This window comes from Callionymus lyra, chromosome 3, assembly GCF_982586985.1.
Source record: "Callionymus lyra chromosome 3, fCalLyr1.hap1.1, whole genome shotgun sequence".
Lineage (NCBI taxonomy): Eukaryota > Metazoa > Chordata > Actinopteri > Syngnathiformes > Callionymidae > Callionymus > Callionymus lyra.
In genome coordinates, this window is record NC_141820.1 from 8,849,188 (window position 1) to 8,866,065 (window position 16,878).

Genomic DNA, 16,878 nt, shown 5'->3' on the forward strand with positions numbered 1-16,878 from the left:
TCAAAATAAGCCATAGATTATGTTAAAGGAACAAATTAAATTTAGAATATTTACGGTTTAAAAAAAGAAAAATTCAATTCTACATATATAAGACAAATTCAATTCTTAAATTTACAAATGTATGAATTTAATTATTCAATAAAAACCAATTCAATCCAGGCGTCATGGATTAAAAAAAAAGATCAATACTTAATAAAACCAACATTAAAAAAAATGGTTTATGTAATATTAAGATTATTTATTTAAAGGGCTACAAATAAAACGTAGAATATTATTAAAATATATATTTTTGACTTCTGTATAAAACTTAAATAAAAATGTATTGATTCAAAAATATATATTTTAATTAATTTTTTTAATTTGACTTTTGAATCTGTTTAAAAAACAACAACATTTCAACCTATATATATATATATATATATATATATATATATATATATATATATATATATATAATAGTTTTTTGTTTTTTTTCTAATGTGATGCTTGGAAAACAAAAATATTTAAATTTGAAAGAGTCAAAGTTTCAACATTAAAAATGCTAAATTCAATAAACTTATACAAGTGACTTCCATACGAACTCAGTCACATTAAACCATCTTAAATGAAGCCTAAACTCTGGACTTCAACCATATATTTGACACGTTTTGTTTGGTCCCGTCCAGGTGCAACGTGCAGGACTACATCTGGAACAAAGGCTCTCGCTGCGACTGGGTGGTCACCGAGTTCCAGGTGTTGTCTCTGGTGGTGGGCGTGTCTTCTCTGGTGGCCCTCATGCTCTTCATGATCATCGTCTTCTTTGCCAAAAGTATGCATCGCCTCAAGAACGAGAACAAGCGCCTCCGCAGACGCAGGTGCGTGAACCTCTCTTTAAAAGTACAACTTCAGAAATGTAAGGATAGATATACATGATTTTAGGAGATGAAGTTGATCATCTTCTCTGCAGAGATGTCTTGGTTTGACAAAAGGAAGAAGAACATTCTTGTCCTCTAATTTAGGAAGTATCCTGGAACTTAAGATAAGATAAAGGAAGATATTCGTTCCAACAGTGCAGACATTTGTACTGTATCTGCAGCAGTTTATTGAAGCAGTATACATAAAAAAAACATGTATTAAACTAGTTTATAGGTATTTCATTATGAATCATGAAAAGTAAATAATAAAAAAATAAATATGTATAAATATAAATCTGAATCTGATCTTTTGCAAAACATTAAATTAATTTTATGAATTAATATTATACAAAAAACATTTTAGTTGCAATTATTTTTTAAATCTCAACCATTTAACATACAATTTATTGAATTATAATTATTAAATATATAAAATAACATTAAAAAATATTAAAAAAAAAAGAAAATCCAATGCTTAAAATAACAGCAATATTTTAATAAAAATATTAATGAAATAAAATTGAAAATAAATTAAATATTTTTTAATATCACTGATAAACTTCACTAAATCCTGGTTTAATTAAAGATTTATTTTTTAATGAAAAAACAGAATTTTCAAAGGTCACATTACGTCGAGGATCAGAGGAGAATAAAAATCCAAACTTTAGTTTTCAAGCACAACATCGTTAAGGCAGCAGATTGTTATACTAGTTTTAAGGTGTTAACTTAACTAACTGTGTGTCACTGGATAAGATGCTGCTATTTCACTGATCAATAATGCAGTGGTCAGTGGTTAAATGTCTTCTCCCTCTGCTGTCTGCAGTAAGTATCGCCCACAGAGCAGCGAACCGCAGACGGACGGACTCTCCGTGTCGACCACAGCCGACGGCTCGCAGCCAAACGTAAGGAAACTGTGTGATAGTCCTTCGCCTGCTCCTCAAGCTCACACTCACAACCTGGCGTACTATGACAACATAATCTGTCAGGTATGACCAACACTCTCCTCGTGTTCCACTGTCGTCATCTCGTCCTCATGCATGTGTCCGCCCTCTTGTTCTGACCCCTCACCCCCCCACCCATGACCTTTGAACCGCAACACACACAAACATATACGTAGGGTCGACCACACCTGGCCGCAGGTGAGTCCAGGACCGGAGACGCTTTAGTGACAACGTGAATGAACGCTTTCAGAAGGAGAAATACTTTCTTTAACCCTCGAGTTGTCTCTGGGTCAAGGTGACCCGAAGAACCGACAACAAATATCTTTGTGGTATCCCTTGTGTTGTCTCTGGGTCAAGGTGACCCGAAGAATCGACAACAAATGGGTTTGTGGTATCCCTTTTGTTGTCTCTGGGTTAAGGTGACCCAAAGAACTGACAACAAATGTGTTTGTGGTATCCTTTGTGTTGTCTCTAGGTTTGATCCTGAGACAACACAAGGGATACCACAAACACATTTGTTTTTCAGGCCTTCAGATCACCTTGACCAAGAGACAACACAAAGGATATCACAAACATATTTGTTGTCGGGTCACCATGACCCTGAGATCATCGATCCATCCATCAACAGTATTATCCATCCATCCATCCATCCATCCATCCAAAGTACCATCTATCCATCCATCCATTCACAGTATATATCTATCAACCGTATCATCCATCCATCCAAAGTACCATGACACTGAGATAACACAAGGGATTCCACAAACACATTTGTTTTCAGGTCAACATGACAATGAGATAACACAAGGGATATCACAAACACATTTGTTTTCAGGTCACCATGACACTGAGATAACACAAGGGATACCACAAACACATTTGTTTTTGGGTCCCCATGACTCTGAGATAACACAAACACATTTGTTTTCAGGTCACCATGACACTGAGATAACACAAGGGATACCACAAACACATTTGTTTTCAGCTCCCCATGAAACTGAGATAACAGAAGGCATACCACAAACACATTTGTTTTCAGGACACCATGACCCTAAGATAAGTCAGTCTTTAAGGCTCCTGACTTCCAAACCTTCGCTGATATTACTAACTAGTCTTGTGTAGTTGAAATACAACGAATTTGTGGTTTGTTCTCAGGCTTTCGGGTCATATTGACCCAGAAACAACCCGAGGGTTGAGAAAACCTTCAGCCGTGACGAGTAGCTTTTGTTTGAGAAAACTTTTGACACATTGAGATTTCAGTCACTCCAAGGTCAACGAGTATTCAGGATGAATACATTGAGTAATTATAAATAAATGTGTGGATAAATATAAAAATCTTGAAATAAATTGTTGAACAATGAAACTACAGTTTATTAGAAAAGTATTTATACATTCAAACTTTTATTTACCGAAAGTTGTTTTTATGTAGGAAAAAACATTATTAAATTATTATATATTATTGTATTGTAAGTATTTCTCACCCCAGGAAACTGAATAAATAAACAAAAAACTACAAATACTTGACAACAATACATCAAGTACACAAGTAAATAATATAGTATAAGTAAATAATATAGTAAACAGCTACAGAGATCACAGTACACGATAATTTACACAATGCAAACAACATGACTTATTCATTGAAAAAAAAAAAAAAAAATCACAAAACGTAAACATCAGTAAAATAAGCATCAGTACATTAATAAATGAAAAAAGATCTAACAATTAATTTACAATTGATACAGTCAACAATTAATTCACTTCAAACTCGTCTGGTATTTGTACAACGTTTATTTCTTCTAATAAGAATTGATCTTCTTGTAAGAAGTATATTGACGACCTCTTTTGTGGAAGAAAACAGTGAATATTTTATTATTTATGTATTTCTTTATTTTACCATTTATTTATTAATGTGTTTATACATTTAGTTTTTTAGGGTTTTTATATTTTTTGACTTTTATCATTTGTTCTGTTCATATTTATTTGAATATTTTAAGTTTTAATTATTGAACAATTTTATTATTTATCTATCGTTTTATTTATACATTTATTTATACATTATTTCATTTTGTTTTTTTCTACATATTTTTATTTATTTATTTCAACAAGTTTGGTTGAAGGTAAAAACTAAAGAACATGTTAATGTATAAATAAATAAATATGTACTCAAATCTGAAGTAATTTGTTTATTTTGATACTTATTCACACATTTTTTATCAGTTTTGTATTTATACATTTGCTTTTGAATGATTTAGTTTTTTCTAATTTACGTTTTTTAGTTTATTTCGACATTTAAAAACTATTACAAAAATGATTTCACAGTCGTCAAGTTCTTTCGACGCTCACTTTGGTGCCGGGCAGGTCGCATCAGAACAGGAAGCGTTTCTGTCACACCTGTGTGATGACGCTCCTTCTTGGCCAGTGTTTGTTTGTGTGTTGGTGTGCGAGTGCATGGCTTTGTTGTCATCCAACGTGCTGCTCCAGAATACTGCAAATACTAACCACAGTACTACGAGTACTTTTTACTAGCAACTGATGAGTTTCATGTGAGTGTTTCACTGCTTTCTTTCACACCGACTCTCAGAGACCGTCGTCCTGGCATTCTAAAGCTAGAACCCCTTATAGCTACTACCAGGTAAGATGTTCTGAAATACAACGACTGCAGACTCGTCCCTTGGCCTCCCCCTAATCCCATGAACCGACAGTTGCAGGATGTTTGTGGATTATTCACTATATGGTAGAAACAATCTATGAGATAGAAACAAGCTTCATGATGAACTATCCATCCATCCACAGTATCATCCATCCATCCATCCATCCATCCATCCATCCATCCATCCATCCATCCATCCATCCATCCATCCATCCACAGTATCATTCATCCATCCACAGTATCATCCATCCATCCATCCATCCATTCACAGTATCATTCATCCATCCATCCACAGTATCATCCTTCAATCAATCCACTGCATCATCCATCCATCCACCCACTGTATCATCCATCCATCCACTCTATCATCCCTCCATCCACCCACTGTATCATCCATCCATTCACTGTGTCATCCATCCATCAATCCACTGCATCATCCATCCATCCAACCACTGCATCATCCATCCATCCATCCACTGTATCATCCATCCATCCATCCATCCATCCATCCACTGTATTATCCATCCATCCACTGTATCATCCATCCATCCACTGTATTATCCATCCATTCACTGTATCATCCATCCATCCATCCACTGTATCATCCCTCCATCCACTGTATCATCCATCCATCCATCCATCCATCCATCCATCCATCCATCCATCCATCCATCCATCCATCCATCCATCCATCCATCCACTGTATCATCCCTCCATCCACTGTATCATCCATCCATCCACTGTATCATCCCTCCATCCACTGTATCATCCATCCATCCACCCATCCATCCACTGTATTATCCATCCATCCACTGTATCATCCATCCATCCATCCATCCATCCATCCATCCATCCATCCATCCATCCATCCATCCATCCATCCATCCATCCACTGTATCATCCATCCATCCATCCATTCACCGTATCATCCATCCACTGTATTATCCATCCATCCACTTTATCATCCATCAATCCAGTCACTGTTTCATCCATCCACTGTATCATCCATGCATCCATTCACTGTATCATCCATCCATCCATCCATCCATCCATCCATCCATCCATCCATCCATCCAATGTATTATCCATCCATCCACTGTATCATCCATCCATCCATTTACTGTATCATCCATCCATCCATCCAATGTATTATCCATCCATCCATCCATCCACCCACTGTATCATCCATCCATCCATCCATTCACTGTATCATCCATCCATCCATCCATCCATCCACTGTATCATCCATCCATCCATTTACTGTATCATCCATCCATCCATCCAATGTATTATCCATCCATCCATCCACCCACTGTATCATCCATCCATCCATCCATTCACTGTATCATCCATCCATCCATCCAATGTATTATCCATCCATCCATCCATCCACTGTATCATCCATCCATCCATTTACTGTATCATCCATCCATCCATCCAATGTATTATCCATCCATCCATCCATCCACTGTATCATCCATCCATCCATTTACTGTATCATCCATCCATCCATCCAATGTATTATCCATCCATCCATCCATCCACTGTATCATCCATCCATCCACCCACTGTATCATCCATCCATCCATCCATTCACTGTATCATCCATCCATCCATCCAATGTATTATCCATCCATCCATCCATCCACTGTATCATCCATCCATCCATTTACTGTATCATCCATCCATCCATCCATTCACTGTATCATCCATCCATCCATCCAATGTATTATCCATCCATCTATCCATCCACTGTATCATCCATCCATCCATTTACTGTATCATCCATCCATCCACTTTATGTCTCCAGACACACTACAGGATAGTGTATGCAATGCAACACAAAAAGAAACACATTAAACACACCCTTGTTGTAAGAGACAAATGGGTAAAAACAATATATACAATATATTTTCAAATTATTCTTATAACAAGATTCATAAATAGGAGAAACAAGAGATTTTTTTTTCGAATTTTTTGTATTAAATATTTAGTCCAGTGTTTGTTTCCTCCCTGAACAACGACTCACCTTCTTCGGTTCATGTTTGTTTCGATGCTTCCACTCATTCTGTAGCAGCATGTGTGTGTGTGTGTGTGTGTGTGTGTGTGTGTTGACTTCATTCATCACTCATATGATACAACATCACGGCGGGCATGAACTCCTGGGAAGCCATTTTGAGAAAGATGTCGCCTGCGATTCTTCTGGAGCGAGACTCGTTTATAAATAGACTCATTTGAAAGAACAAAGCAGTTGAATTAGTTTCCAGGGTTGAGAACTTTTTTCAAAGGCAGTCGTTCTGCTGTTGGCCGATCGATGGCAGCCCACTTCCTGTGTCGCCATGACCTTCAGAAGTCTCTGGACGACCAATCAATGCATGGACTGAACATTTTCAGAGCTGACGTTCTCACGAACCTTTCAAACGCACGAACCTGCTTTCGTTTCAAATGTCAGTAGTTCATGCGTATAATAGAAAAATCTGCGAGTTAAACGAGAGAATAGAATCAAAAGCTCAGTGTATCTGTGTGCACTGGTTGACCTCTGCCGCTCTGAAGGTCAGACGTCGAGGCTGAAACACGCCCGCAGGCCAACGATCCGCCGCGTTAGCACTTAGAATGTCAAAAGTCGTTTTTTTTCAGCGTTCGGGCTCGTCTGAGCCGACCGGACACATACACACTAGAGCAGTAGAGCACAGGGACTCATTAGTTCCGTTGAGTGGCATTACTTACTGGCATGAGGAGACCCCGGGGCGGACCCAGCACACACTGGAGAGACAACGTCTCCCGATTGACATGAAGAGCGTCTGTGTTCTTCGTCTGGATTTTGTTCTTGGGATGAATGACATCATTAGTGCTTAATATAAACAGACGTGATAATCAATAACCAATCTTGATATTTACCTTTTTTAACTTTGTTAAATGTTGAGGATACACTGAAATCAATTTATTTTCAACTATAATAAAACCATTTACAACTATATCAAACAATTTATACTATAATCAAACAATTTTCAACTATAATCAAACAATTTTCAACTATAATCAAACAATTTTCAACTATAATCAAACAATTTTTAACTATAATCAAAAAAAATTCAACTTTAATCAAACAATTTTCAACTATAATCAAACAATTTTCAACTATAATCAAACAATTTTCAATTATAATCAAACAATTTTCAACTATAATCAAACAATTTTCAACTATAATCAAACAATTTTCAACTATAATCAAACAATTTTCACTATAATCAAACAATTTTCAACTATAATCAAACAATTTTCAACTATAATCAAACAATTTTAACTATAATCAAACCATTTTCAACTATAATCAAACAATTTTCAACTAAAATCAAACAATTTAAACTATAACCAAAGAATTTTCAACTACAATCGAACAATTTTAAACTATAATCAAACAATTTTTAACTATAATCAAACAATTTTTAACTATAATCAAACAATTTAAACTATAACCAAAGAATTTTCAACTATAATCAAACAATTTAAACTATAACCAAAGAATTTTCAACTATAATCAAACAATTTTCAACTATAATCAAACAATTTTTAACTATAATCAAACAATTTAAACTATAACCAAAGAATTTTCAACTATAATCAAACAATTTTCAACTATAATCAAACAATTTTTAACTATAATCAAACAATTTAAACTATAACCAAAGAATTTTCAACTATAATCAAAATTTTTTTAACTATAACCAAAGAATTTTCAGCTACAATCGAACAATTTTCAACTATAATTAAAAAAATTCAACTGTAATTAAACCATTTTTAACTGACTATTTTTTTTAAGTACATAGTTTAGATTTTTTTTTTTACGAAAAACTTCTTTCTATCTAAACATAAACTTTATCAAACATCTATATTATGTCATGAAGAGAAATAAATACAAACCCGACAAAAGATTCTGGTAATATAAGTAAAGGTGTGAATAAATGAGTGTATATATAAATATATACATATATATTCTAAGAGGTTCAGATCTTCATCTGCAAACATGTGTGAAGTCTGTTAAAAGTGAACTGGCCTCCCGACAGGACGACCCCCAGAAGAAGGAGGAGGCGGCTCACTCCCCTCCGGCCAAGGAGGAAGGATCCATGAACATCCTCAACTCTCACTCCCCCAAACACGAGAACAACCGTCCGGCCTCCGTGGCCCCCAACAACACGGAGGAGAACAGCGAGGTAAACGCGCTGCAGAACAACCTGGTCTGACGAGCACCACCCGAGAGTCATAGCACAGTCTCGAAAGCACAGACAAGATCCCACAATTAGATCCAAACAAGCACAAATTCAACACAAACGTCCTGTTTACAAGTTGTTCCTCTTTGCCTGGCGCTGGACTAAACTCTCTGGCTGGACCGACTAATCTGACCCCCTTAACCTCTGTCTTTAGTCTTGACGAATAGAGCCCCCGTCCCCTCCGCCCCCGTCCCCCGTCCCCCCAACCCTGTTCTTAACTTCTGTAACCCCTGACCCTTGACCTCCGCCTGCCCCCGCCTTACTGTCTCTCTGCTCGCATGCATCGGTGTTATCGAAGAAAAGTGTCTGAAAATGTGATAATTGCAACAAAAAAAAGACGCGCGTGTGTGAAGGTGTTTGAGTGTCGACGGAAAATTGGTTGAACTTGACGTTTCAAGTATTTAATCGTTTATTGTGAATTATTCAATAATTAAATAATAAGTATATATAAAGGTAGAATATTTAAAAATTATTATTAAATCAAATAAATCAGATATTTACAAATTAACGCCACATAGTTTATTATTCAAGTTACACTAATTAAAAACATTTTTATTTATAGCATTTTAATTGTAATTTAAAAATGTTTTCTTATTCTGTTTTTTGAATTTTAAAAAAATGTAATATTTTCAAAATAGATGCTTTTTTTTTACAGTTTCTTTTTGGAATTCCAAAGAAAAAAAAGAAGAAAATTCGATTCAGTTTAATATTCTTAGCTTTTATAATTTAATATTAGATAGTTTTTCTACTTGTGTTTTTGAATAAAGTAATTTAATTTAAGAAATCTATTTTTTTTATTTTTTTTAACTTTTTTAAAAGGTTTTTTTTTTATTGTAATTCCAATAATTTAAAAAACTTTTTTTTAAAATATTCTTTGCGTTTTTTATTTAATATTAGCGAGCTTTTCTACTTACGTTTTTTAATAAAGTTATTTATTTTTAGTATTCCAACATTTTCTTTTTTTACAGGTATTTTTTTTTTAATTGTAATGTTCAATTTAATATTCTTAGCGTTTTTAATTTAATATTGGATTTGTTTTTATTAAAAGTACAATTAAAAGGCACAAATTTAAAATGTTTAATAAAAATAAAAAAATCGTAATTATTGGAATGAGAAATATTAAACTATGTGTAACCCCTCCACCCCCCTTGTTAATATTGATAATATATTTATTTTTCCTTCCATTACTTAATTCAAAAACAGAAGAGAAACATTTTATATTCAATTTAGAGTAAAAAAGTAAACAATATTGAATTTTCAAATTAATTATTTAAATAACAAGATGAAACTATGTATAAAAAATGCATTTATTATGAACATTCTATTTAATTAAAATATATATATATATCAATCTTTCATTAAATTAAAGTATTTAATAAAAACCATTTACATATCAATATAGAAACGATGACGTTCAATTATTTAAAAGTGTAAAAGTGTCATAAATGTTAAACCCGATCTTCTTCCGACGCTGAAACACTTCCGCGCACGTGCAGCTAAAGTGACCGTATTTGCGAACTGTTCATGTGACGTTTGCTCATAAGTGGATTTGTCTAGAGTACATGAGGTCAAAGTAACTGCTTGGATGTTTTAATATCTATATAAACATAAATATACACACATGTAACACACGGCGTGTCTTGGTTTACAATGTGATTTCTAATACTTTCATGTACCTGAGGTTCTTTTTGTACTCTCCCGGGGTATACATTGAGGATTACAGTACACAGTTGTGGGAATAAAACCTTTTTCATTTTACCAGGCCCTGTGTGTGTGTGTGTTGCTGCTTCTCCTCTTTCCTGCGCCGCATGAAACGCTAACTCCAGCTGCTCCTATGCTATTAACGCACGGCTGACCCTCGTCTTCACGCTACAGTAGACGCCGCACGCCGTCAGAAGCCACTTAGTTCTGCGCTGTCGCCCGAGGTCAGAGGTCACGCAGCGTAGGTTCTAAGATGGAGACACATTTTTTTGTGGATACTTGAAACGAAAGACCAGAGATGTGAAATAATGAATCAAATACAAAGTAAATAAGCACAATGCTAGTATTAAAGCAGCATTATGTAACATTTAAAAACGTACAGTTGACTCTCGCCATACTGTGGCTCACCTTCTGCTCTTTCTTTTTTCAAATAACGTATTTTTCGGACGATGAGGTTCATTTAAAATTCCAAGACTTACTCAAAGATCAGGTGCACCTTGTATGTGTTCTGGTGGCACTTATTGACGTTGAACCCATTTTATTTGGTTCACGCGCTGAAAAAACGAATGTAGCATGCAGCTAACAAGGTTTCTAATGTAGCATGCAGCTAACGAGGTCGCTAATGTAGATTGGAGCTAACAAGGTTGCTAATGTAGCATGCAGCTAACAAGGTAGATAATTTAGCACACAGGTAACAAAGTTGCTAATGATGCATGCAGCTAACAAGGTAGCTAATTTAGAATGCAGCTAACAAGGCAGCTAATGAAGAATGCGGCCAACAAGGTAGCTAATGTAGCATGCAGCTAACGAGGTCGCTAATGTAGATTGGAGCTAACAAGGTTGCTAATGTAGCATGCAGCTAACGAGGTCGCTAATGTAGATTGGAGCTAACAAGGTTGCTAATGTAGCATGCAGCTAACGAGGTCGCTAATGTAGATTGGAGCTAACAAGGTTGCTAATGTAGCATGCAGCTAACAAGGTAGATAATTAAGCACACAGGTAACAAAGTTGCTAATGATGCATGCAGCTAGCAAGGTAGCTAATTTAGAATGCAGCTAACAAGGCAGCTAATGAAGAATGCGGCCAACAAGGTAGCTAATGTAGCATGCAGCTAAAAGGGTAGCTAATGTCGAATGCACCTAACAAGGTTTCTAATGTAGCTTGCAGCTAACATGGTCGCTAATTTAGCACGCAGCTAACAAGGTTTCGAATGTAGCATACAGCTAATGAGGTCGCTAATGTAGATTGGCGCTAACAAGGTCGCTAATGTAGCATGCAGCTAACAATGTAGATAATTTAAAACACAGGTAACAAAGTTGCTAATGATGCATGCAGCTAACAAGGTAGCTAATGTAGAATTCGGCTAACAAGGTAGCTAATGTAGCATGCAGCTAAAAAGGTAGCTAATGTAGAAAGCAGCTGACAAGGTTTCTAATGTAGCTTGCAGTCAACAAGGTCGCTAATGTAGCATGCAGCTAACAAGGTAGCTAATTTAGCATGAAGTTAACAATGTTTCTAATGTAGCATGAAGCTAACAAGGTTGCTAATGTAGCACGCAGCTATAAAACTTGCAAATGATGCACGCAGCTAACACGGTTTCAATGTAGCATACAGCTAACAAGGTTGCTAATGTAGAATGCAGCTAATAAGGTTTCTAATGTAGCTTGCAGCTAACAAGGTCGCTAATGTAGCATGCAGCTAACAAGGTTTCTAATCTAGGATGAAGCTTACAAGGTTGCTAATGTAGCATGCAAATCGCTCGTCTCCTGATATTACTACCAAGTCTTGTGGAGGAAAAATACTTAAGCAATACTAACGTAAATATACTACACAACGTACTTATAATCCGCGGTGTGACCTGTCCATTGATATTGAACCTTATAGTCCGAAAATTTGGTATATTGTATTAAGGTACAGTCAAGAAAATAAAAGGTACTAGTGGAACCACAACCATAGTGGAAGGCATTATTTACTGAACCCACCTTACTTAAGGTGCCAACAAAGAGGTGAACTCCCATGATGCCTTTCTACTCACTGCTCTTTTGAGTGACAGCTGATTTTCGCTTCTCTTGCTATGTCAAAAGTACAGTGATTGGCTGGGCGGCAAAGCATCACAGGAGCTGTTCACGTCACTGTTGTTACTCAGAGTAACTTAAGTGGTCAATGTTTCACTGATTTTGTTTAATGCACAGGTTTTCATTAGTGAACCCTGCAATAATCAAGGGGCGTTTGTCTGGATGACCTTCCTGGAGTCCACGAGACCAGCAGTAGGGCAGAGTCAGTGTTTTCGTATGACACACCAAGAGCCTTTATCTAGTAAGATATTTACATGCAGTATTTGGCAACCAAGGTTCCACGACGTTGCATTTACACAGTTCCGACATTGGGGGGAACCAGAAACAATGTTTTTAATTGTACGTATTGCTGCTTTATTAAGTCTCTCACCAAAGGTAATATAAGGGTCCTTAAGGAAGTCAAATCCTCAGTAACATTATCCTACATGTAGGTAGTAACTACCCAAGACTCCCAACTCTGTGGTTTTGTACTTGAATGGCTTCTTGAATGTTTCCCCCGCATCAGGATGGAGTCACTATCGGCCTGGAGGTCCTCCTCCCTAAAGAAGCCAAGCTCCACTCGGACTCGGGTGCGCCGCTTCAGTACGACGTCTTCCTGTACAAAGTCCCCAACAACGGAGACCCGGCCAACTGCAATCCCTCCATCTCCCATCTCACGTCCAAATCCCCGAAACACACCCGCGACCTCGGCAAAGCGCCCTCAGCGAGGCACTCGTCGCCTTGCCGGGACCTGTCGCCGGGACGACGCCCGACCCAGAGCCGTCACTCGGCTCCCGGATGCTACTCCCCGGCGTCCCACCCGGCGTCCCACCCGGCGTCCCGCCCGGCCGAGCACCGAGGCCAGTCCCCTTCTGCCAGCCCTCGACTGCGCAGGCCCAGAGGGCGGTCGCAGGACCGAGGCCCTGCCGCCGAGCACCGGGGTGGACACATACGTCCGTCGCCGTCGTCGCCTCATCTAGGCCAACCGCCTACTTCCCCGTCCGGGATGAAGTGCAGTACGGTCAGTACCCGCTCGCTGCCGCCGCTCTCCTGACAGGACGTCGCGCTGTGACCCCTTAACCACGAGATATTGTAACCCCTCGCCCAGCCCATTCTGAAGCTAACCCTCGTAAAAGTGATTTCCCATAATGCACCAGCCATAAAAACATGATTAAACTCTCAGAACCGCACGCGCCATCCAACAGGCACTTTAATGGTGTAAATACCAAATCTCAGGTTACAATGAAATCCACAGACGCAGCCATAACACGCACGGATTATCGCCAACGTCGTTACAGGTGACTTTGTTATTAACACTATTTTTATTAGACTGTGATGTGTTTCTTTTTTTTATTCATGAGGTTTTTTATTTTATGTTTTCATTTAAACATGTTCTAATCCTCAATAAAAATATCTCAAAACAAACGTTTGCCTCTGAATATATATAAAAGCAAATATTCAAGATGAAGTATTGTTGTACTTTTACATCTGTGTTGGACAAGTTAAGTAAAAGTTAAGTTAAATAAGTTTCGTTATTTATTACTTATTACTCTCATGTAAAAGTAATTTGTTAAGTTACAATATTACTGGTTACAAACTTTAATGTGTCAATGTGTGTTACTTCCTGTCTGTAACAGTAACATTGTCATAGTAACAGTAACAATAGGATCATATTCAGAGCCAACATTCTTAATCTCAGTAGTAATTTCATCAAATTTTCGATGACCCTTGAATCAATTAGAGGCTCTACAGGAAGTAAGTAAGTAAGTAATTAATTTAGATTTGTCGAGCGCTTTTCTAGACCAGGTTCACATAACAATCAAAACAATATTCAATATAATATATACTTAAAAGGTCAAGATAACACTGAGAACAACACAGGAGTTTTAGAAAACCAGGGAAAAGCCCGCACAGATAAAAATGTCTTAAGATATGTCTTGAAGAAGTCAGTAGATCATCAAAGTAATCATCAGTAATCATCAAACACAGAGGGAGATCGTTAAAAAGGTTTGGAACAACAGCCTGGAAGGATCGGAGAAATGTGAGTTCTTCTACTAGAGCGGCTCAGAATTCTGGCTGCAGAGTTTAGTATCAACTGCAGGCGAGACACATCCTTCTTGTTTAGACATGAAAACAAACTGTTACAATAGTCCAGACGAGAAGAAACAAACACATGGATTATAAGATCCAGATCATGTTGTGACAACATTCTCCTAAATTTAGAGATTTTTCTCAGTTAAAGGCAACAGTTTCTGGTCAGTAAACATTTCCTCACGTTTGTGCATTAAAACCAAATACGATGCATCACATTTGTGTACAACTGACATTGATTTTGATGATATTTTTAGTCAAAATATTCCTGAATCATGACGTCACACTACTGTGCGCCGCCATCTTGGAAGACCTCAGGTGAACGTTGGAGAACCTTTGAGGGATCAACTGACACACATTCACATTTTAAAAAGATATATATACAATAACATGTATTTTTAATTATTTATACTTTACCACCACAACATGTGTATTAAAATCTACCGTTTAAATATGAATGTTTTCGTGAAACATACATGAGACCAGATTAGAACTCTGCTGCCCACGTGTGGTCAGAGCTCGCACTACAACTGTTTTCCAAACACATCTATTGAAAACACTGGCTTACACTTTCATTTCCGTGAACGACTGATAAGAGAGATAAAAGTTTGATTTGAATTTCGTAAGGAATGTGTCATTAATAAAGGTTCCATTAACCGGATGTCCTGAAGCCCTGGATTTGACATTTACGTTTTTATGATTTTTGGATTTAATAGAATTGATTATTTAATTTAGATGCAACATATTTACATATTAAAAAAAACAAAAACAATGTTAAAATGAGACAAAAATGGCCCAAATAAAGTGTTGCTGTATCAAACTGTAAGAAGGAACAGTTTTATATATAATATCTAATATATTATGTTAGACATATAGTACATAATATATAGATTATATATTATGATAGAAAATGTCACTACAGCGATATATTGCATTTTTTCCCAACGATACTGTATTATTTCTGAAATATTCGACATCATTTCTTTGTTTTTAAAGTAATTTTTTGGCTTCGATGACTGAGGATGAGAGGATACAGTGACTCCAGCTGCTTTTAAAGATGACGTTTGGACATATTTTGGTTTGAAAACAAATGAAAGCAGTTACGACTTCTTCAAGTGTCATGTGGTCCGTAAAATCTGGGCATGATTCAATGGTGTGGGGCTATATAATGGGGGTGGGACTAGATAAAATAGGGGCGGAACTAGATAAAATAGTGTGGGGCTATATAATGGGGGCGGGACTAGATAAAACAGGGGTGAAACTAGATAAAATGGGGTGGGGCTATATAATGGGGGCGGGACTAGATAAAATAGGGGCGAAACTATATAAAATGGGGTGGGGCTACATGATGGGGGCGGGACTAGATAAAATAGGGGCGGAACTAGATAAAATGGGGTGGGGCTACATAATGGGGGCGGGAGTAGATAAAATAGGGGCGGAACTAGAAAAAATAGTGTGGGGCTATATAATGGGGGCGGGACTAGATAAAATAGGGGCGAAACTAGATAAAATGGTGTGGGGCTACATAATGGGGGCGGGACTAGATACGATAGAGGCGGGACTAGATACATCGGGGGTGGGACTAGATACATCGGGGGTGGGACTAGATGAAATGGGGGCGGGACTAGATACGATAGAGGCGGGACTAGATACATGGGGGGGGAGTAGATGAAATGGGGGCGGGACTAGATAAGATAGGGGCGGGACTATATGAAATGGGGGCGGGACTAGATGCGATACGGGCGGGACTAGATACAATGGGGGCGGCACTAGATACAATGGGGGCGGGACTAGATACGATAGGGGCGGGACTAGATAAGCATCTGCTTCTCCCTCTGTTTACTTTCGGGACATGCATGTTATACAGTATGTGAACTATGATGAAATGTGATGTTGATGATCTAAACTGTCATGCCCGAAATAAATGATTCATTCAAGTACATGACAATACTACACATACAGTATATACTTGTTACTACAGTATCACAACACCAGAGTCAAGTGCTCGACAATACTACACATATATACTTGTTACTACACTATCACAACACCAGAGTCAAGTACTGGACAATACTACACATATATACTTGTTACTACACTATCACAACACCAGAGTCAAGTACTCCACAATACTTCACATATATACTTGTTACTACAATATCACAACACCAGAGTCAAGTACTCCACAATACTTCACATATATACTTGTTACTACAATATCACAACACCAGAGTCAAGTACTCCACAATACTACACATACAGTATATCCTTGTTACT

At 37.1% G+C, this 16,878-nt stretch overlaps 1 protein-coding gene across 3 annotated transcripts in view; it reads left to right on the forward strand.

Moving 5' to 3' along the window:
• The window catches only part of LOC148083220 (chondroitin sulfate proteoglycan 5-like), a 30,923-nt gene extending 16,988 nt beyond the window's left edge, over positions 1 to 13,935 (forward strand). Inside the window, exons 3-6 of one of the 3 annotated variants that reach the window (XM_087786347.1) lie at positions 666 to 854; positions 1,717 to 1,795; positions 8,552 to 8,698; positions 13,037 to 13,935. In XM_087786347.1, coding sequence (XP_087642473.1) covers positions 666 to 854; positions 1,717 to 1,795; positions 8,552 to 8,698; positions 13,037 to 13,564 — 943 coding nt within the window. In that variant the 3' untranslated portion in view covers positions 13,565 to 13,935. Of the gene's footprint in view, positions 1 to 665; positions 855 to 1,716; positions 1,880 to 8,551; positions 8,699 to 13,036 lie in introns of all 3 variants that reach the window. The other 2 variants (XM_087786346.1, XM_087786348.1) reach the window with 2 other exon arrangements.
• Positions 13,936 to 16,878: the final 2,943 nt, after the last annotated feature.